Source organism: Phodopus roborovskii, unplaced genomic scaffold (assembly GCF_943737965.1).
Source record: "Phodopus roborovskii unplaced genomic scaffold, PHOROB, whole genome shotgun sequence".
Taxonomy (NCBI): Eukaryota; Metazoa; Chordata; class Mammalia; order Rodentia; family Cricetidae; genus Phodopus; species Phodopus roborovskii.
In genome coordinates, this window is record NW_026126470.1 from 28,808,136 (window position 1) to 28,831,606 (window position 23,471).

General features: G+C 49.6%; 1 protein-coding gene across 2 annotated transcripts in view; it reads right to left on the bottom strand.

Annotated features, from left to right (window-relative positions):
• Runx1 (RUNX family transcription factor 1) overlaps positions 1–23,471 on the bottom strand; it is a 215,808-nt gene that overhangs the window by 33,007 nt on the left and 159,330 nt on the right. The window contains exon 6 of one of the 2 annotated variants that reach the window (XM_051191911.1): positions 2,475–2,663. The exons of the other annotated variant lie outside the window; for it this stretch is intronic. Coding sequence (XP_051047868.1) covers positions 2,475–2,663 — 189 coding nt within the window. The remainder of the gene's footprint in view (positions 1–2,474; positions 2,664–23,471) is intronic. 2 annotated transcript variants of the gene reach the window in all.

Below are 23,471 nucleotides of genomic sequence, written 5' to 3' on the forward strand. Positions count from 1 at the left end.
GGGTCATTTTCTTAAAACTGCGATTGTCACTTCAGAGAGCCATGAACCTATGCTGTGTTGCTTAGACAGACATAGGTACTGTAGGGCTAAGCCCGGGCATTAACTGTCTTTAATGCCGGGAGCAAACTAAAGGACTTGGCTGCTCTACACTATCCCTGTTAATATTTGAACTTCAAGAGGGGAGAAGAAAAAAATATATTCAAGGGTCTACTCAAAACTAGACTTGTACAAAATAGCATTTTCTCATAGAGAGAGGAGAGGAGGCGTGTTATGTGGGAGAGAGAACACAAGAAAGTGATGTCAGTTCTACACGCCATGTCCTGAACACAGTTCTGAATCCATGTGTCTGCCATGGGGCATTAAATCCCTGCATATCAGATCCATATCCTGGAGAGAAAAGGCATCGACAGTGTAGTCCACACATCTTTTGAGAGTGGCCATCAGGCCCCTAGGACACCGAGAGCCACAGGCTACCACCACTTGGTTCATGGTGACGCCTCCAGTGCCCAAGTGGGTGCTCCCGCAGGCTCAGGACACAGAGCACCCGCCACCCTCTACCTTCTCTCGGGAACGAGCGTATAAGACGCTACGTGAAAGCAGGAAGGTTTCACAAAGTGGGCGGAGGAGAAAACTGGAATCTGCTCCCACATGACTGGGCTTCGCATTGGCTTTTAAAACCCTTTCCAGTTTGGGTCTGGCTTTCAGCAAGCAGAAGGCAAACTTCGTTTCCAGCTCACGAGTGGTGGGTGCTGCTATCAGAGGCCAAGAGAGCAGAGTCTCATCCTCAGTTTACACACGGACTCCCAGAGAAGAGAAGACAGGTGTGAGCCCAAAGGATGGTAAACGCAAGACAGAAGAATCTCCTAGGAAATGTTATTCTCCTCATCCCCAAGGCCGCCTATCTCACTAACGTGTTATTTCCCCCCAAGTCACCTCAGAACTGCATTGTGGGCTTGGTGGAAAGTTAGTGTGAATCAATACTATTAAACAAGAAACCAAGGGGTTTCCTAAACACCTAGAAAGATAGCCTAATTTTTTTGTTCCATTCATACAGAAGAGAGGTACACAGTGGTGCGAACAGGGTCTCATGTATCTCGAGTTGGCCTCAAACTAGCTACGGAGCCAAGGCTGGCCTTGTAGTCTTCACCCTGCTGCCCGAACCTCCCAAGTTCCATGAGACCCAGTCTATTCAACCATGCCTGGGGACATGGGCTTTGTATTTCAGTACAGTGTGAGCCCCGAATGTGTTTCCTTCCAAAGAGGAATTTGCTCAGAAACCCTCTGCATAGATGTTACCTGCATGTCCCATGCAGACAGAGCACAGAGGAAGCTAATCTTTGCTCTCTGTAAACTGCTGCTGGCCTTCTGCCCGTCTCCAGATGGACAGATTCCTTTCCTTTGGGTTGCATAAGCCTGCACCTCTGCGGAAGGAGTATTACTGTAAGTGTGTCACATGCAGCCGTGTCCCACCCGGCACAGAGGAGAACTGCCTTTCCGTCATTACAACGGCATCATTGAGCAAACAGCCTCCGGCATCAGCGGCCCCACGGCGTACACACACTGGGTATTATCCAGCTTGGCACTGAGGGCTTGTGCAGCCAGTGCATCTTACAGTTATTGCATCTCGCAGAGCTTTTGCAGTTGGTGACTGCCCCACGGCATGAACGGAACGCAGTCCTGACCTGAAAATACTGTGCTTGATACGGCCACACACGCGCATGCCTCCTTTTTTCACATTTTGAAAAGATCAGATATTAGATGCAAACTCCACACATAATCTGAAGGCAACAAGAACTTGAAAACTCCTCGCCTTTACCTTGCTAGATGTGTTATAGGTGTGTGTTTATATACACATACAGGTGTGTGTATGGCGTCAGGGCTAATTGGTAGGTAATAAAACAACATAGTAGAAACTAACTCTTAAAAACAAACAAACAAAGCCTCATCTGTTTATATGCAGGTGGCTCTTTGCATCTGCAGACTCTATAGCTGAAGAGTGAACCAATGGTGGACAGACAATACAGTTTTTAAAAAATGTACACATACCGGAAACATATTTATGTTATAAATCCCTAAATAATATAGTTTGGTGATTGTTAACGTAGCGTCTATAGTGCACTAGAAGCCAGCAGCAACGAGGGACTAACTGGAGCCTCCAGGACGATATGCACAGGCTTACGTCCTAGGATCTAGGGTAGGGGCTGGGACACCTATGGATGTGAGTATCTGGAACTGATACTCCACAGGTACCAAGGGACACATGTTTATACCCACGTGCATGTATCCACGGGTATAACCACGCCTCACTTCTCAGTCTAGAGACACTCAACACCGAGTCTGCTTGTCTAACACGCTCCCAGTGGATGTCCTGGCTTCCAGGTTGGAGTCCCCTGGGGAGCTCTGGCAGCCTGGGTGGGCTCTGTGCCTGGGACTTCCTCAAGGACAGAGGGCAGTGGGCTCCATGGGGTACTTACCCTGCATCTGACTCTGAGGCTGAGGGTTAAAGGCAGTGGAGTGGTTCAAGGAGGCCCGAGGGTTGGGCGTGGGGGCTGGGTGGTGCGGGCTGACCCTCATGGCTGTGCGCCGCAGCTGCTCCAATTCACTGAGCCGCTCGGAGAAGGACAAACTCCCCGGCTTGGTCTCATCTAGTTTCTGCCGATGTCCTATTGTAGGGACCGGGAGGGGAGGAGGAGGAGAGGGAGGGGAGGAAGGAGGAGGGAAGAGATCAGAAAACGCACTGTGGAGGGGGCTTTTCTTATCTTTTCCCTCCCTCTCCCTTCACCCCCAAGGGGAACTTGTTGGAAACTGCCCCTTGCGATGGCGACATGTGGGGCCATTTTTTTACAGCAGCCTGAGGCTCCCTCATCACACTGGCCACTGGGTGTTCCCTTAGTCTGGGGCCAGCTCCCTGCACACACCTCAGATGGGCAGAACACACCTCAGATGGGCAGAACACACCTCAGATGGGCAGAACACACCTCAGATGGGCAGAAGCAGGGAGTTGAGCCCAGGGCAATGGGCTGGGAAAGAAGCCTTTGCTTGTGGGCTGTTAGCCACAGGCCCAGAGCTGAGCCTCCCCTGGGATCATGAATGCCCCGAGTCCCTGCAAACCTGACCGGACGCAGGTCCGAGAGGTACCAGGGTGAGCCCTGGAACTCAGCCGCATGCCCCTTCAACAGGAAATCGGGTGCAGCTGCAAACCCACAGCCTAGGAGTGAGACTTCCGGTAGCATGCAGGCTGGCACAGAGCAGCCCTGTCAGGCCCTACACACCCAGGCCCCTCCCTCCTTCAGACAGACCCCTCAGAAGCCTGCTTTCTTCTCCGAAGCTCCTCGCGGACATATCCCTGGGAGGCAGGAAGGTTCAGCCTAGGCCTGTCCCAGTGTTCCTGGTAGGCCAGGCCCCTGGGAGCCCAAAGGGCATGGCCAGCTGTGGCCACTGTACTTCCCCAGGGACTGAGGAGCAAAAGCAAGGCTGAGAGAGGGCTGTGTGGTCTGTGGATGTCCCTTTTACTAGGACACAGCAAGCCGGGGCCTCCAGGTTTTTCCTCGTTACCCCTTCCAAATTGTCATTAAGCGAGAGAGGGTACAGAGTCCAGGCTCCCACACGGGGGCTGGCTGGTGGGACTGGCGGGCCCACTCATATTTTACAGAGGCCAGCTCACCCTTACGGTTCATTTGCCTAGGACACTTGACTGGGTCTCAAGTCTCCCATCAGTGGTCCCACAGCCTCACGAGAAGACAGGAGAAGCCACCGGCTTTCTGCTTTCTGCCCATAGAAAACGCTGCTTCCTTCAGTGCTAGACAGAGGGCCCTGGGTACCACGCTCCCAGCACAGGGCGGCGGAGCAAGGCTGTGAATGGTACCCCACCCCACCCCACCCCCAGTTCCCAATTGCTACAATTATAAACATCAAGTTGTAGAAGTTGTGTTATGGTTTCAAATCCCTGTGGCTTGCCGTCTCTTCCTGCTACGCCCCCCCCCCCGCCCCCCACTGACACTGTCTCAAATTCCAGGCCAGAAAAAGGGCCTCCTATATTGCAGCGATTTTTATCACTAACAAGACCTGTTTGGCTCCAAATGGAGGAAAAACGCTTCGGCATAATATTTGTGTAGTTCACACGCAATGTCCCCTCTTTCCACGTATCACCAGGGCAAATCTGGACTGTCATTCAGAACTACAGCTCGCAACGCTCGGCTCAAACACAAACACCCTGAGTCACTCAGGCTCAGCCAGCGCACATGTCTGAGGCCTCTCAGAGCCGGAGTATTTTAAGGTCTATGGACAAAAGAGCCTGAGCCTTCATCCTTTCTCCAGGAGTGGTACAAAAGCTTCTTTTTCTAGAACCTTCTATGCCAGTCAGCCATGGTATGTGTAATTTGGTGTGCCCCCTCTTTGTCTCTTCCCCCCTCTTACCGTGGGACGGAATCCTTCCCACCGCTCAGCACACTGCGAAACCTCGGGATTTCCCACAGAAATCAATGCCAGTTCTGAAGCCACTTAAAGTGTGATGAGGTCCCGTTTAAGTGCCACCAGGGTCTCGTGCCAGTCAGTGAAAGAGAATGGCAGACGCCACTCTGGAGAGCTGCACGGCCTAAGAAGGAACGTGGGCCAGCAAGGGCCAGCAGGGTCTGTCCATGTTTCAGCTTCACATTCCTAAGGCACCAACCAGTGGCAGCTTGTGAGGGGCACTGTGTGTGTGTGTGTGAGTGTGTGTGTGTGGTGTGTGTGTGAGTGTGTGTGTGAGTGTGTGTGAGTGAGTGTGTGAGTGTGTGTGTGTGGTGTGAGTGTGTGTGTGGTGTGTGAGTGTGAGTGTGTGTGGTGTGTGATGTGTGTGTGGTGTGTGATGTGTGTGCGCGTGTGTGTGGTGTGTGTGTGAGTTGTGTGTGAGAGTGTGTGGTATGTGTGAGTGTGTGAGTGTGTGTGTGTGGTGTGTGATGTGTGTGTGGTGTGTGTGTGGTGTGTGCGCATGTGTGTGTGTGAGTGTGTGTGAGAGTGTGTGGTATGTGTGAGTGTGTGTATGTGATGTGTGTGTGGTGTGTGTGCACGCGTGTATGTGGTGTGTGTGTGAGAGTGTGTGGTATGTGTCTGAGTGTGAGTGTGTGTGGTGTGTGTGAGTGTGTGTGTGTGGTGTGTGATGTGTGTGTGGTGTGTGCGCGTGTGTGTGTGGTGTGTGTGGTGTGTGTGTGAGTGTGAGTGTGTGGTGTGTGTGTGAGTGTGAGTGTGTGTATGTGATGTGTGTGTGGTGTGTGTGCACGTGTGTGTGTGGTGTGTGTGTGAGAGTGTGTGGTATGTGTGTGAGTGTGAGTGTGTGTGTGCGCATGTGTGTGTGGTGTGTGTGTGTGGTATGCGGTGTGTGTGTGGGGGGTGGGTGTGGTATGTGGTGTGTGTGTGTGGTATGGTGTGGTGTGTGTGTATGTGTGGTGTGTGTGTGTGTGTGTGAGTGTGATGTGTGTGCGCATGTGTGTGGTGTGTATGGTGTGTGGTGTGGGTATGTGTATGTGGTATGTGGTGTGGTGTGCGGTGTGTGTGGGGTGTGTGTGGTATGCAGTTTGTGTGTGGGGGTGGGTGTGGTATGTGGTGTGTGGTGTGTGTGTGTGGTATGGTGTGGTGGTGTGGTATGTGTGTGTTCTGAATCCAGAGCATTTGGTGTGCTGGTGACTCTGGTCAGCCTCTGATGGTGGCTATTAGAGTACCTGCATCTGTAAACTTCGGGACGTTGTCACTGAGAACCCAGACAGGAATAAGCCATTTGGGGCAAGCCTCTATGTGGCCAACACATGTGACATTATTTATTTTTATTTCTCTCCCCTCATTACTTGATGGTTTAAAAAAAGTTCTAATATGTGAGCTGTTTTCATCCAAGCTGACACCTGCCAAAATTGTAGTCATTTACAGAGATTAACTGATGACTGTCTGTTTCGGCAGGAATGCTCGGGCACAGCTCCGGAGCTGCTGCCTAAGCCCCGAGTCTCAGGCTGGGTTTAAAGCTTGGGGTTGGGGAATAGTTCATTCCACATTCTCCCCATGTGCATTCTGGGAGTCTGTAACAGAGCTGCTGCCTGTGCGGAAACTTGACCCCCGTGTTCACAGGGCGTTAGAGAGTTGCAACACCAGGACAGTCGTGAAATGAAAGGCATCACCAAGTCCAAGGTGTGGTGCTGATGCATTCAGAATCCAGAGGGCCAGGGGCACCTCTTCTCTCCTGACCATGGGGCTTCGTGTGCCAAGCGGCAATGTTTCCATGGAATATAGGAGCTTCCGACAGAAACATCCAGGCTAAGGGAAAAAAGAATGCTTTATATCTCCACTTTCCTGGATCTGCATGCTATTAAAACATCAATTTTCCCCCTGAATTTTAAATACAGAAGCATGGAAAATTCTCTCTATGAAAGCCATTCTCCGCTCTTACTGATTACTGGGCCCTGGAGGGTAAGAGGGAATTCAATGCTGGATCAAACCTCTGTAGGACTGTGCTGACCTAAACCCATGCGTGCTGGTAGCCTGGACTTCTGAGTTCACGGGGAGTTGATTGTGAACGTCTCCAGAGTGGCGTTTTAAGCAGTGGCTACCTCAAGACCATGTATGGGTGCAACTTACTGATACTCACAGAGCTGAAAGGGACCCACCGATCTCCTATTAACATTTTTCCATTTTGTAGAGCAAATGCTCCTCAAAATATTATTACACATGCAGAGTCATAGAAAACAGCAAAACTGGATAAAGCAATGCACAATAAAGTAAGCAAGCGCTATTTGGCGCCCTTGTCTCAGACTGAACAGATCTTTGCCGTTCCCTGAGGTGGATCCCAAATTCAGGGCATGCCTAAATGTTTCCACATCTATGGCAGACAAGGAAGCCAATTGTCAAGTCCCTTCTGTTAAAACCGAGCGGAATAAGCCTGCATAGCTTGGTAAACCTCAGTGCCTTTCCCAGGACACCACTGTGGTCTGTGGCTGTAACCGGAAGATGCCATCTGATCCTCTATCAAAGACAATGAGGTAAATTGCCACCTTTTCCTGGAAACGTTTGATTAGCCAGTCAATACATTAGCTTGTGATTCTGATAGGAGTTTACCAGTGTTTGTGGCATATACTTAAAGTCCTGTCACAGTCATCAGACGACAACACTGAAAATTCTCTCTCTCTCTCTCTCTCTCTCTCTCTCTCTCTCTGTGTGTGTGTGTGTGTGTGTGTGTGTGTAAACTGTGATTCTCCTAAAAGGAAAGGTGAATTTTATACATTCACCTTTAAAATGACATCTGCATTCCAGAAAGTATCTTTCAGTCAGCTCAAGGCTAGCTACAAGATCTGGGTATGAAAGGCTTATTCTTTCTCTGAATCGCTGCAGTTTTATGGCTGGGGACAAGGAAGTGAGCTTCACCTCCTTCAAGTTGGTCAGTGGCTAACTTCTAGGGTTGCAAGGATTTTAAAGTGACCCTTCCTTGAACTGCCTTGCAAGTAGCCAGACAGGCCTTTTGTCCTGCAAATCAGTCATCTTCCAGCTAATTTAATGTTGAGAAACACCATATAATACTACATAATACTACATAGTATTCAAATATTACAAGGCACTGGGGATCTAGCTCAGTGAGAGGCCACTCCCTAACATTCACAAGACCCTGAGTTTTATCTCTGGCATTGTGAAAAGTGAAAGGAAGAAAAATTTCCAGTTTAGTAAACATTTAAATGAATGAAATTACATTTAGATTAATTCACATACTATACATAGAAATGTGATGATATTATGTAATGCATGCTAATGTAAACCTTAATGCATTTTCATGTGTGTGATTATACAGATCATCCAATGTTATATGAACACAGGTAGTTTCGTTCCCCACCCCACTCAATTTGCTATCATGCCATTATGCTAAGAGAACAGGATGCAGGTGTTACACTGAAGGACCAGAAAAGGGCCAGAGAAATCTGTTGTATCTTTTAAATGACAGGTGACAAGCCAAGTTGGCCTATCTCACACAGCCAGGTGGAGGATGAGAACGGTCCATAAACATCTCCAGTTCCAGTACCCCCAACTCACGCCCACGGTGCCTAGAGTCAGGCATTTTGATTTTGATGACTCCATCCCTGCTCGAGTGAAGTGATACAAGCCACACACAATCCAGCTGAGTCTAGGTCACAGGCCACGAGAGGGTTTGCACGTCCACACTGTCCCTGTCCCATTTGTGTTCCCAGTTTGCCCAATGAATGAGGAGGAGGGCCAGGGTAGCATGGCGATCTGCAGCTAGCTGCCCGCCCCCACTTACGGAGCAGATATCAGAACCATCCCGAGACTCTTGCTGGGTGGATGTGGAATAAGGTCCCCTAGGACCCCAGTTTCTAGAGAGATCTGGGTGCTGCTGGTGTGGCTAGTGTGTGTGTGAGAGATGAGGAGGGGCTCCGCTGACCAGGCTGGGAACTTCCTGTGAGCACCACTATCCCCTTCTCTTACAGGTCTCTGATCTGCTGTGGGCTGGGGAATAAAGCACCCGTTACAATCTGCCCTCGCCGCTGTGGGGTGTTGATTGCCGGATTCCTGTAGATTCCTAGGCCAGTACTATTCAAGCTCCTGATACAAAAAGGCCTCACATTCATACCTACAGCCGTGCACATCTCTAAGTGATTCCCAGTACCTAAACAAACACAAATGGTGCACAGGATTTTTAACATTGTATCTTCCAGGGAATAAAAAGAAGAAAACTACTCATGCTTAATACAAACACAAATGGTGCACAGACCTTTTTAACACTGTATCTCTCGGGAAATAACAAGAAGAAAACTCTCCATGCTTAATAAGACACTGTCTTAAAGGACATTTGTCATCCACCATTGCATGAATTAGCATGTGTAGCATGAATTAGCATGTGTAGGGCCACGGATACCAAGGCTGGCTGTAGTCTAAGCTAGTGGGCCTTGTTTGGTGTGAAAACTGGTGGTCCTTGTTTATTCTTTGATATATACAGAGAAACACCATGATATATACAGAGAAACATCACAGTCATGTGCAACTCTCTCCCACTATGGCTAGACAGCTTCGGTTATCCTCAACCTTCCGAATGCTGCGGCCCTTTAATACAGTTCCTCACATTGTTGTGAACCCCACCCACACAATTATGTCCATTGCTCCTCTATAACTGTGTTTTTGGTACTATTATAAACAGCAATGTAAATATCATTTTGGAGCTAGAGGGTTGCCTGGTGGTGGTGACCCACAGGTTGAGAACCACTGGGTTAGACGCTTGCTCCTGGGAACTCTTTAGGGAGGGGCAGCTCCTACCTTGCCACAAGAGGAAATGTGGGAGCAGCAGGATGGTCATGTGGAGGTTATTATTCTATTCTGGAAGTGCAGCAGGTAAGACCTCAGAGTGCCTCTGAGGACCAGGGTGTTAATGTAGCGTGGTAATCCCCCCCACCTCCCCCCTGCGAGGCAGCCCGGCACCAGGAGACATCGCTGCCTGTCTGGCATGCCCCATCGCCCACTGTAAGTCTGTGCTTCCTGAATACCCGCTGCGGCCAGAGTGAGTCCCTTCATTGCTTCGGCTCCTTATCTGCAAGCCTGGAATTAAAGGACTAAGGTGGATTACTCCCAGGGGCTCTAAAAGCACCCATGGCAATTACATCTGCCGCCATTACCTACTCAGCCGGGTCTTGTTGGATGACTCTAAGCATGGTGTTTCTTCACAACTTTGTGGGATGTCATGACTCAGTGTCTTAGCTTCCCTCAGGCAGACATCTGGTCTTTAGACTGTCCCAGGTCTGACCATTTAGGTGCTCTCCCTCCCTCCCTCCCCTTCCCTCCCACTCTCTCTCTCCTGGGTGTGTGTATATGACAAACTGTCATGAAACCCAGGCTTGTCTTGAACTCACTACATCACAGAGGATAACCTTGAATTCCTCTTGCTTCATCTTCTCCAGCACTGGGGTGCTGCAGAAGTGCATGCCACCATACCAGGTTTACACACTGCTGGGAACCGAACCCTGAGCTTCATGCATGCTAAGCAAGAACTCTGCCCCCCCCCCCAGCTCCACCCTCAGCCTCTGGCTTCTCCCACACCACCACTGTGTCACCGTGGTGTGTCTGCACACTGAACCCTGAGTCCAGGGAGACACAGTGTTGCTGCTTCCCGTCTTAGGCCTAAGGTGCCCAGCACACACTTGGCTAAGGTTAAATGCCGACTAATGACCGGCAACTCAACAAAAGGAAGCCCAGAACTTTCATGATCAGCACCGCCCATCCTTCATTCCCCAAAGTGGAGGGAAGTAGAGTTCACTTGGGGCAAAAGGGGCCAAGAACTAGCGTGTGTAGTAACGCGTGTGACGCGCTGAGGCACATTATCAGCCCAGACAGTGGAGCTGCCTGAAGAACAGTCCTATTCAGTTAAGTCACTCAGCAAAGCCCGCCCATTGTCCCTTCCATCACACTGAAAACAAGGACAAGTCTCTTGTGAAGCACAGCACACTGGCAGGAGCCAGCAGCCCAAGTGGCTACTGCCTTTACTCTGTAGTGAGTAACACACATACACACACACACACACACACACATACATCACATACTTATACCATGTGCACTGTATGCATCTATACACATCTGCACACCACATGCCTACATATTTCTGTCAACTCCTATATTCACCATGCCTGCATACTGTACATACTTCTATCACAACATACATGTTTGTCACATACAAACACATATAATGTGTTTATATATAGATATGGCTCACAGGTATGTAGCACATGTATATGTTTTATATATACATGCATGTATATCCCATGTGCTTATATCACATACACATACATAAAACACTGTATACATATACATGTTCTATATATGCATTATATACACTGCATGAAATATTATACATATGCAGATCACATATATACATGTACACACACATACTTTCACACAGAGTATCCCATGATCCACATATGGAGCAGTAGCTGAGGCCAAATCAACAGCAACAACTAACACACAGGCCATGGGCTATCAGGGCGTCCCCTCCCCCTCCCTGGATTCAGAGGACAAAAAGTGAAAGCATCGATTACTCTCTGCTCGGGGCTCACAGAACAGACTTAGGTGTGGGGCTCCCCTGGTGCCCTGGACCTTCCTGAGAGCAGAGTAATGGCCTCTGTAGTCATCACCCTCCATCACCTCTTGCTCTGTCTGGTGACTAAGGAGGTGATTGTAGCTTAGAGAAGAGGCTGCCTGGTTAGTTTGTGCTCTTGACCAGAAGTGGCCCTCTGTGGGGGTGGCCTGCAGGGCCAGCCTAACGGGAGGAGGTGCAGGGAACTCACATGGCAAGATGGTCTCTTCTGCCAGCCTATAAAGCCCAGCGTTATCAGCTCTCTGAGTGTATTGTCTCCGGGTCCCTCCTTGAAGTGCAATTAAAAAGTAACCTGATGTAACTGTCCATATCTGCCCACCAGAGCAGCTCTGTCCCGGGAGATTTCAGGGAAGGCGGCCACAGATGGGGAAGTCTGGGCTACAAGGCAAAGGCAGTATCAGGAGCGCCTGATCTGGCTGCAGACTCCAGGCCTTCAGCAGGGCAAGTCCCAGGCTGCACAGGCCAGAGAAGGAGGAGCAAACACTCCAGAAGCCCCCACCCCCATCTCCATGCTTAGAGTGTGACCTGAGCTCTGCACCTCTGGCTTCTCTGAGTGACCTGCCCATCGTCTCCTATCCCAGCAGATACTACATGTGTAGCAGTGGTGCTGAGCATGTTTGCACAGAACCCAGATAAACGGAGGCCCTTTCAAGGCTGAGTGATGTCTCTGTAAAACCTGGCTGGATGGGTGAGTGAGAGGGTGTCCTTTCTCTGGGATGCTCAGCCAGCAGCATCAACAATGATCTCTGTACCTCTATGCTTAGGAAAAGGGATAAAGAACCCCCCCCCCACCGCCCACTGGTTAGTCCAAGGTCTGCCCACCAGCCCAGGGCTCTCCATAAGGCTTCTGTCTCAGATCAAATGGGTGTGGGGATGCAGCTCAGAGGTGAGTGCTTGGCAGGCATGGGTTAGACAACAGGTTTGCTTAATTCCCAGACCTCAAGAGAAAAATGACACCTGGGGTTCTAGGTTAACCACCTGGGGTTCTAGACTGGCCTCAAGGCTCTGAGGCCATAGAGCCAGATGCTAGGTAGAACTCTCTAGTAAGAAAACCAACAAACAGTTCTCCCTTGTTTTGTTTTTGTTTTTGTTTTTGTTTTTGTTTTGTTTTTTTTTACAAACCACTGGCTTTATGTCATACTCCCAGAAAAGTCTATTTTCAAGTTGTCTGGAGATGCCTCCAACTTTTAGCCCCTGCAGTCTGTGGCAGAGAGAGCGAGGAGGGGACCGGCTACCAGCCAGGAAGGGGTGAGTGAGCAGAATCCTGTCTAGCAGCCACTCCAAGCATCCCTCAACATGGCCATGTACCTGCACAGTACACCAAGGACAGTGTCAGTTCTGTCTCTGCCTGGTGACGGGAAGGGAAGGCTCTAGTCATTATAAGACCCAAGCACACGGAAAAGGATGAGGGATAAGTGTGCCTGCCTCCCTAGCAACCTTGGGCAACATCCCCCTCTGGGCCTTTCCCAGATTTGACGGTGCTGGCCCTTGTCCTTGGTCACCTAGGGGCTGTCCTGCCGGAAGGAAGCTGGCCTCGGGGTCCCAGCTCCTAACCACTTCTAAAGTGAGGTGTGTGGCCCCTTCTCCTTACTGCCTCTCTTCTGAACACTCCAATGTGACAGTGCAAACTTTAAGCCCAGCAAGAGAACGCCAGAACTGGGCAGATGGCACTGTTGTCTCTTCCCAGCCTGACAGGCCCCGCCCCCGCCCCGCCCCCCTCCCCCCGCCCCCGCCCCCCCCCCCCCACAGCTACCTTTGCTTCCTTCATTTTCTTTGCAGCTGCAGCTGAGATATAGTAAAGCTACTGTATAGGACTTTTGAAAGCAGGGCCGCGCGGAGCTTTCCAGACTCCGTACAAGCCAGATATTCTCTGCCTTGTTTTCTTTGGCTGCAGGTTAAGCAGCTCCGAATGAGTCAAACAGTATTAACTTTCAATAGGGAAGTGGTGTGGTCAACCAAAGCTGTTTGTGGCTAGATCGTGAAGATAGGTAGGGCAGGTAATGAGGAACAGCCCAGAAGACTTGAGGAGGAGGGAGGGAGGCAGCTGCGCTCAGTAACGCTCTGGCAATTAAGTCAACAGGACTCACACCATCTTTTACATTTTTTTTTTTTTTTTTCAGTTGGCTGAGGAATTAACACCAAGGTCTCTGACCGGGCAGCTTTGGGAAGTTGGCCATTAGGCTTGGACAATTGAACACTTTGTGGGTTTATGGATTTTTTTTTCTTTCTTCCTTTTTTCTAATGCTGCCAAAGTCATGGGAAATATAGTTTTGATGATTTCCCCCACTTAGCCTTTCCTCATGCCTCTTTGAGGCAGCTTGGGGAGGGAGGATGGACCCTTCCTCGGACCCCTCTCCCCACCCGGTGGCCACCTCTTCTCCATCTCCCCTCATCAAAACCAATCTGGACCTGTCCGTGCCACAGGCAGGAGAGGGTGCTTCGCAAGTTCAGCTGCTCCTGGGGACACAGAACCAAGCTTTCGGGGGCCCTTAAGAGCCTAAGCCCTCAATACACTCCCCCACCCGGAGATGAAAGCATTAAGGTTCCAGGAGAAGCTGAGGCAGGCAGGCAGCAGGGCCTAAGGACTTTCCACTGGGCACTGGCCCTGCTCAGGGCTCAGAAGCCTTACAGAGAACAGCCCCGCCCTCTAGGCTCAGATTTCAACGGTTTCCAGTTCTTTCTGCCTGCACTCTGCTACTTACTTATTTTGAGAATGGCTGAATCACTCTCAGGACAGAAAAGATTCTCTGATCATGCCTCAGCCAGCATGTCAGCAGATGACCGGGAGGGACAGTGGCCTCCAGAATCTCAGCATCAAGTAGCTGTAGTTCCTGAAACAGGCCCTGAGTGTAGGGTGTCCCATTTCACCTCCCTGAACCAAATCTCAGACAGATGCCATGGAAAGAAGCCACAGCCACACAGCCACACACACACACACACACACACACACACACACACAGATATGGACTCAGAAAACAGCAGCCTGTACTTCTGTGTTCAGTGGTTTTTGTCTCATGACAGCCGTAGAAGAAAACTATTTGGTTTTGGAAGAGAAAACAAACTCACATAAAACTCTCAACTGTTGATCAAGGTTGCACGGTTTGCTTCTTGGTGTCATAAGGAGATGAAGGCGTATGGCAGAGGGTAAAGTTTCTAAGAGCACAGGCTTACAGTGCTGGCTGATTAAAGGTCTACCCACCACCTTCCCCAGCCACAGCCCCGTTCCCACCCATCTGAAAAGGCAGGATGAGGAGGAAGCTAGCTTTCAGGCTAGACATGGCTCTGCTGTTGTTACCAGCATTTGTTGCTCTAACAGAAGACCAGGGTTTGGTTCCCACAGCCCACAGGGCAGCTCACGATCGATCGTTTGCAACCATGATTCCAGCTCCAGGGGATCCAATGACCCCTTCTGGCCTCCAGGGCATCAGGCATGCAGGTGAAACATACATACATACATACATGCATGCATGCAAAACACTCACACACAGAGCATAAAACAAACCAAACCAAACCTATCTGTAAGAAAGCAATCATTATTTTCCTTCCAATCCCTAAGGGACTTGCACAGTACCTGTAAAGGTAACAGTAGGCTTCCGGTTGTTTTGTTTTTAATTGTTATTATCTCATTCACATCTACTGTATTCCTATTTCTTAGTTGATACACTACTAAATCACTTTCATATATACCATCTGAAATAAGGCAAAGCCTTGTACAGTGGCGAGAGCTCACTTGACACTCACAGAGGACCTGAGACAAAGTTCTAGATTTGAGGGCACCGGCAGGTCACAGCCACGTGGGTGGCTAACATTCTGCCTGCTGAGAAATGGAGCTACATACAATAAATAGGCTTATCGGGAGCCACCGTCCTGTCCTCTGGAGAGGGGGCAGCGTATGTATGCTTCACAATAAGGCTTGGGGTTGTGGAAGTTCTACTGCTTCCGGATTTAAAGCGCCTACCAGGTAGGGTTGGAGGGGAATGGGCTCTTGCAGGGTTAGGTCCCAGGCAGCCAATAAGCCAGGATCTCCCCTGCCCCTTATTTTAAATGACTTGGCATTGGCGCATGTGTGGCACCCACTGGGCAGAATTGCACACGATTCCCTTGCTGAATAAACAGTGGGGGATGAAGCAGGGCAACACTCATGCCCATGTTCCTTAACACGGCGTGCTTAAAGTGGCGTGCGCTTTAACCGTGTGCTGGGCTGTGTGCATCCGCCTCACATGCCTGTCTCCGCTTGCGGTGTGGCAATCCCTGTGGTGGGGTCTTACATGGCCTCGCCGTGGTGGGGGAAGTGGGGTCAGGTAACTTGCTGCAGAGCCTGCTCTATCCTCACATGGAAGGTGGACATCTGGAAGCCCCCTTCTATAGGGGAGAAACTGAGGCACCCAGCCAGGAAGTAGCTGAGGTAAGACCTGAAGCCAGTCTGGGCCGGCCCTGATGCACCTCCCTGTTGAGACTTCTCCCCTCATACCCCGCCCCCATCAGCCCCTTGTGTTCTGAAACCTTGGGCCATACCCTGTAAGCAGTGTTGGGTAAAGAGAAAAATGTCCCGCTGTGTGCTTCCCCTAGCTTTTGTAAAATGAGTGGATTAGAAATACCATGAAAACACTCACAGCTAAGTGAAAACGAGACACCTGGAAAAAAAAAATCCGAAAAGGTCCATAGAGTCATCATCCTTCACCTAAGAAGCGACTTACTACCAATGTTTACACTTTTGCCTCAAATGACCAGAATATGACTCACCAGTCACAGGGAACAAAAATAAGAACAGGGCCCAGCAAATAAAATAGCCAGTGTCCCACATTTCAGCACAGGCCAGCACGCTCAACTTTTTCAGTAGCAGTGCGGGCTGCAGGCAATACTTGCTGTAATGGAACCTGGGCACATGGAATTCCTAGGAGCGCAAAATTAATGTATCACCATTAACTTGCTTCATAAGGGTCTGGGGAGTTGTAGATTAATCCCGCTGTGCTACTTTAAGGGAGGCTGGGGTGGGGGAGCCCACAGGAAAAAGACTTCCCTTTGGGCACTTAGATGTGTTTTAAACCTTGGCTTTCACTCGTGGACATAGATTCAGAAAGTCCGATACACTCATAGCAAGTTTTCTCTGGGAAAGCCTTACACATTGAACTTGACCTGAATGAAAAGCCAGCAGGGAAGAAGGCGTTTGACACCTGAGTAAAGGCTAGTGCTTTAGCGGGTCTGATGACACCGATAGACTATACCTAATTTACCTCTTTCCTAAGGGCACCATTTAATGCCATTGTAGCTCCAAAGCAAGCTGATTTAAAAAAAAAAAAAAAAGCTTTCAGATGCAAAACACATGAAAAGAGGAAGCGGATTCACATTAACTCCAATGAACTTAGAGGACAATCTAAAATGAGGAGGTGGGATTTACTGATATAATCAAAACTTTGGGGGGGGGAGAATCCTTTAGAGAGTCTGTGTGTGGCAGTGACAGAGTCCTTTGAGACACTGTGTATCAGCCTTTTACTAATGGCCTTCCCCAGCTACACAGCTTACAGGAAAACCTAAGCCTCGGGGAAACTCAAGAGTCCATTCAAAGTGGAGAGGGGAAGTCGTGTGGCCATGAAAATGGGGCGGTTGCCCTGGGAACGGGGAGAGAGACATGTTATAAGGTGCACTGACATCAGGGCTGCCGGCCACAGACCTTCAACAAGCTGCAGCCTCTTGTCCACCAAGGGAAGCGCGTAAAAGCAGAGTGTCCCAGAGGATGGGCTGCGACATCCACAGATAGCAGAAGTGCTGTGTCTGTCTTACACACACACACACGCACACGCACACGCACGCACACACACATACACACACGCACGCACACACACACCACACACTCACACCACACACTCATACACACGCACACACGGGGGGAGGGGGGGAGAGCTCCTCCAGAGACTTGCTTTGACTTCAGACGCCCAGACAACCAAAAGTGTGGCTAGCTGCTTTCCAAGTGTGCAGATCTTGGATGTAGCTAGAGACCACAGGCATCCTAGTCCCATGAGCCCAATGCAGTCAGCCCCCTATGTCTGCGGCTGACACACTTTTGGATTCAACCCACTTCAGGCTGGAAATCCTTGAGGAAGAAACAGTGTGCCTGCATGGACGCGTACAGACTTCCCTTACAACGCGGTCTAATAACTATCCGTGCCGTCCTGTATGGAGTATTTCAGTAAGAACACAGTAGGATGCACACAAGTTATCTACAGATAATCTGCCATTTGATAGTCGGGGCTGCTGCACGCCTGTGGCGGAATTGGTATCTGAGGTGCTGTTCCTGGAACAAGACCCCTAGGGACAACAAGGGCAGACAGTGTGGAGGTTCTGTCATTTCTAGAACAATGTCAGATTCTTGTCGATTGGTATCGTGCACACACTGGGAAGGGTCCACACGTTAGACCTTGGGTATGAGGCAGGTCTCAGCCTCTGTGCTACTGGGACATACTTTTCCTCAAGCTAGTTATTTATTTATTTATTTATTACAAAGTCTGACATTTGGGGACAAGTTTGATGGAATTATGAGGGACTTAGGAATAGTGCCCAGAGTATTTTAAGGGGCCATAATATGCCAAAAAAGAAATGTACTGGGCCTAAATACGAAACAAAAGCTGAAGTTAAAAAAAAAAAATCAAAATGCATAAATGTTTAATTACATCTCAAAAATGCAACATTAAGGCAACTTCATGAATTTTTAAATTTAGGATTTACAAATCCCTTTTTGTTGTTGTTTCTGTCTAGAGTTTTCTCATTTTTCCAGAACAATCTAAGACTAAATACAGATAATAGCTGGCATCTTCTAAATGCATACTGTGGCCAGGAAATGTTCTCAGGGGTCCATGGAGGTAGGCCATCCTTCAGCCTCTTGATCCCATGGCACTAATATGGCCATTGTGCCTGTTGGACAGTTAGCCAGGTATCAGCACTCCAAAGTTAGCTGAGCAAACGTGAGAGCCTCAGCTAAAGGGCTGGGACATTAGGGCTGCAGGATATTAAGTGTGTTACTTTAGCTTGAGAATATCAAGAAAAATCACAAAACCCTTTCAAAAACCGAGAGAGAGAGAGAGAGAGAGAGAGAGAGAGAGAGAGAGAGAGAGAGAGAGAGAGAGAGAGAGAGAACACTAACATAGATATGTATGCAGGGTTGGTGGTTTGGGGATGGTGGTCTATAAGGGGCCCCATTTGTGAGGAAGTAATATACCTATTTTACTGACAATATTTTGTTACCCCTTTTGAGTGGGAACTAATTTAGAGATTATCTCCTCTCATTGCCTAGTTCGACCCAAGAGGAAACCGAGGACTAAAGTACTTAAGATAATTGCCTAAGTTCACACCCACAGGTCTGACGGCGCCAGGCTGGAAGCTCGGGTCCTGGAGTCAGGGATCCCAAAATCTTTTCACACATTTTAAGATTAAGGAACGGAAGCCTAGCTGAAGACAGTATTATATGACTTTTTTCTTTAGCACTCCATACAATCACTTCTAACGAGGAGCGCACATTAGCATAGGCTGTGGCTTCACTGGTGTGTGGTATTCTAAGTAGCAATATGGTTTCGCACTGACGCGAGTGGGAAGAAACACTCAAAGGGATGGCTTAGCTTTCATTCGCTACCCGTTTCTCCCCCACCCTGGCTCAGGCCTTCTGTACAGAAGCAGGGCCAAGAGTCACCGGGGTACTGCCAAGGACTGTGGTCCGCCCAGGTAGCGTCAGGATGGAGTACTGCTGTTCGCACAGGCAGAAACGTGCTCCCTTGTGGGTCTGCTCACATCCCTGGTTGTCCCAGGGGCCCTTCTAGGCCAGAGTCTGAATTCGAGAGTCAGGGAACCCTTGATGCTCACAAACCTCTTCTAGCTCTAATTCCATGTTACGAATGTAACAAACAGGAAGTGATCCTAAAATTCATTGGAAAGACTCAGGCAGGATCATCACTAATGCTTAGAGAATTGCCTCTTTAAGTCTCCAGGTAGTCAGAGAGGTTAGCAGGGTGGGGACTAAAAAACACCGGGGTGAAGGCCCCCCAGAAGGCCGGTCTGCCTGAAATACCTTCAGAGTGGGAAAGTAGACAGTGTCCCCTTTGGGCTGGCTCTTCCGCTTTACATCTGGGCTGGGGAGAAGGAGGAATTATCTCCGTTTCCCTTTGTCTACCAAGATTCTATCTACCCTGATATACATGTCTGATATTCGAGCATTCCAAGGTTCAGAGGGAATAGATCGTGTTGGTGACCTGGGAGGCGCACTTGGTGCACACTTCCCTGTAAACTGCATGAGCGACAGTGACAGTCCTATAAGCCCACACTACTACTATGCGCCTACTTCCTGTGGTACCCTTTGCTGAAGGGGTGATCCCCATCAAATCATCTGCCCTGGAGGCTGCCTTGGTCTCTGCATTAATCTTTTCCCCAGGAGAGGTACAGGTTTTGTATCATCCTTGGCTCACATCTTATTGATGCCAGGCCCCCAAGCGGACCTCAGTGACATGCAGAGCCAATCGTTGGCATATGTGGCAGTGGACAGCGTCTGGTCGTTGGGAAGTAGGTGGATAGCTCACTACACCTCCTTAGAGGAAGACTGACTCCCTCTAGTTAAGATGGCAAAGACAGCTGCAAAGCACAGGGCTGCAGTCTCCAAGAAAACCACACTTTTTTGTTTGTGAGTCACACCCACACTGACACGCCCTCCTTATCAAAAGTACAAGAATCACAATACAATGACGCTCAAATGCTATCTCTGCTTCAGATGCAGGCATCCGGTGTCAAGGGAACCCAACATCTGGATTCCTCAGCTTCCATTCTGGCTGACTAGCTGGGTGACCTTGGGTCCACTTCTTAATTATCTTGTGCCTCAACCGCCTTACCTGTTTCTTCCAAGATTTTATAAATTAATACGCCTGCGGCACTGTGGCTGGCGCTGGGCAAATGCTGATTATTGCACAATGTGTCAGTCATTATAATTACTGGCTCTTTCTACCGAGAGAAAAGAATGTTTTGAAAAAGATCTACATTGTTTTCCATCAAAAGAAGAAGCCGCAGACTGTTCTAACAGGCTTGATTTTTAAGTTTGTCATCACCGTAAGCTTACAGACGTCTTTCGTGTACCAAGTACAAAGATTTTATTTAACATGTGTTTTTGCATACACGTGCATGTTAATTTATTATTGTTATTATTTTGTTTTTTGCTACTTTCCCAGCATCCATACATAAGAGCTACCTCGGCAGTACATGCCTGTGACCCCAACACAGATGAGTACAGATAGAGGAGCTCTAGAGACTCACTATCAGCCAATCTAGCCGGAATCTTAAGCTAAGTAGGCTCTGGGTTCAGTGAGAGACAGAAACAAACAAAAGGGAGGATGGAGACACATGACGTCAACCTCTGGCCTCCATGTGAGAGCACACCTTGGGTGTACTTACATAAACATGCATATCCCACATCGCACACACGCGCACACACACACACACACACACACACAGAGTCACACAATGACTAAGCCCTCTAAAAAGCAGTTGGTTGACAAGGAGGCCCTTCAGCTGGCCTATTCTCAGGGAAGTTTCCTCCAGAAGATCAGCTGGTGAGACTGCCTACTGGTGGCTTCAAGTATGGCCCCGCTCTGCCCTCTCACCGAATCTCAGAGCTCCAACAGTGACTGCTGAAGGCAACTTTACAGTCGGGCAGAGCCATCCCAGATACAGCCGGCATTTGCTTCTTGACCTTTCTGACTTCTAATGGAGTATATCCCACATGTCACAGGCACCTGAGCCAATAATAAATAAAGACTGCTGCTGCCTCATCTCCGGGATGGACCCAATACATCAGAACTCTAACTTCCACCCTCCTAACCACCTCAGCAATGTGGCTCCTATCACACCAAACCAAGACACGTATGTTAAGTCACACTGTGGAGTACATACGTAGAGGATGTATCTAGAAACATATGCTCATATCTCTACACCCCCTTGGTTTCCTAAATTATAGACACAAGGGTGGAAAGCTAGACTTTTCCATTAAGTTTCTAGAAATAATCGAAACTACAGAAAACAACTCTTACAATTATTTTTGTGAAAACTCCTTTTAAGGGGCAGTGAGAACTGGGGAGACTATTCAGCCAGGGCACCCCATATGAGGACTCATGTTCCCCTCCACCAAGCGCATGTAGATAGTCAGGTGAGGCTGTATGCATGCGGTGGAAACCCAGTGCTGGAGGATGGACATGTGTGGTAACCCAGTGCTGGAGGACGGACATGCCTGGTAACCCAGTGCTGGAGGACGGACATGCGTGGTAACCCCAGTGCTAGAGGACGGACATGCACGGTAACCCCAGTGCTGGAGGATGGACATGCCTGGTAACCCAGTGCTGGAGGATGGACATGTGCAGGTCCCTGATGCTTACTGGCCATCCAGCCTAGCCGAGTGGATGAGGTGCAAATTCAAGGAGAGACCCTGTCTCTAACAACAAGGTAAAGAGCAGAAGACGGTGATGGTTGATGTTGACCTCTGACCTACACACACACACACACACACACACACACACACACACCTGCCACCACCACCATCCTTCCAGCCAGCTTCTGTTCTTAAACTATCTTTCAGATAGTTGAAAACAAACATCTTATGGTGATCATCCACCCCAGGGAATTTAATTCCCTCATGCTCTCCTCACTAATGTCTTTAAGGGCTGGGCAGGTAGCCGCATCCTGAGAATGTGTGAAAACAGGTGTGACTTACTCTGTGGCAGATGGTTACTGGAGAATGACAACCTGAACTACAAGAAAGGCTGGGGGCTGTCTCGCTGGGACACATTCTGCTACAGGTTTAGTCCTGACCATGTCGGCACCGAGGGTACCATGTGCCCTTGCTTTGCAGCCTCTGAGCTGGGTGTCACTTGAAAATAATGCACAAGGTGGAAGCCTGCCTTTCTTGTGCGTGGGAAAGTGACTGACATCGAGGCTTGCCGTGGGTCCCTGTTAAGATGCTTCCTCACGCAGGGCCGTGGTCTACACTGTCCTAGAGACGGCAGCTGCTTTGGCTTTAAAGTTAGAGAGCCACAGACACCCAAAGGAGCCAGCCTAGGAGCTCGGTCACCCTCAGCATCAGCCTAAACCTTGCCCCTGTCCCTGTCCCCACACCAAGCCATCCATCACTCTGGCTTGCTTCTTCCCCAGTCCTCTGCAAAGAGCCACGACCCTTGGGCATTTCTGCCATGCTTAGTGTAGAGCCTCTCCTTCAGCAGCCATTTCTACTCTGAAACCCAGGGAGTGCTGTGGGGATTCCTGGGTGTGTGAGGGCAGTGTGTCACCTACGTCTGTTTCCACACATACAGAAGAATCAGGGCGTGATAGCAAGTCCCCGAATTCCCTGAGTCTGATCATGGCTGGAACCCTGGCAGGGGGTAAGGGAGGAGGGAGTGTGCAAACACAGCCAACAGAGGAAAGGGCAGCCAACGTGGAAACCATGCCCTGGGGTATTCCTGGTGAGTGTGGGCGGCCTCTGCATGTTACCACTTCAGGGAAGCTGAAGTGATGGAGGCGCGGCCAGTTCCAACAGGTAGTCCAGACACGGGAAGTCATGTCCATGACTGCAGCAAAGGATGCCTTAGCCACAGTGAACATGAATAGCCACAGAGAGTCACACGCCCAAGGGCTACTACCTCAGAGCCCAGGGGGACTGATATGTCTGTCCTGCTAACAAGGTTTCCTTTGGAGGATCACACCCCAGGGCCTACCTCAGAGGCTCAATGGAGGATCACACCCCAGGGCCTACCTCAGAGGCTCAATGGAGGATCACACCCCAGGGCCTACCTCAGAGGCTCAATGGAGGATCACACCCCAGGGCCTACCTCAGAGGCTCAATGGAGCTGCCATACTGAAAAAGTCACCTGGAAGGGACCAGGCAAGGAAACATCACTGGGGACCCCTGACATTTCCTAAGCTCATGGCGTCATGGCACCGGGCACATGGCGTCATCTAGTTGAGTCTCATGAAGACGACATCATTGTTAGGTACACACTGTAGCAGATGAGCCTGAGGTTCTGGGAGGCTGAGACTTCCTGAAGGCTGAGGAACTCTACTCACTGCATTAAGCCCATGGTCTTAATGGTCTCACTCTAAGCACCTGACCTCTTTCTGGGGACAGGAGGGACCCCGCTTTCTAACATCCCAAACTCTGAGGGTATCATTTCCCAGGGACACTTGGCATGGTTTGGAGCCAAGCCGGTGTCCATCCAGGGCTCATCTGCCTACAGCCTCAGCTCCTGGGCCAGGGTGTGGTCCTGGGAGAGTGTCACTTCCTTGTTTACTCAAAGATAGTCATTAAGTCACCGTGAAGACATCTTTCCTTCAGACTAAACAATCCCACTCC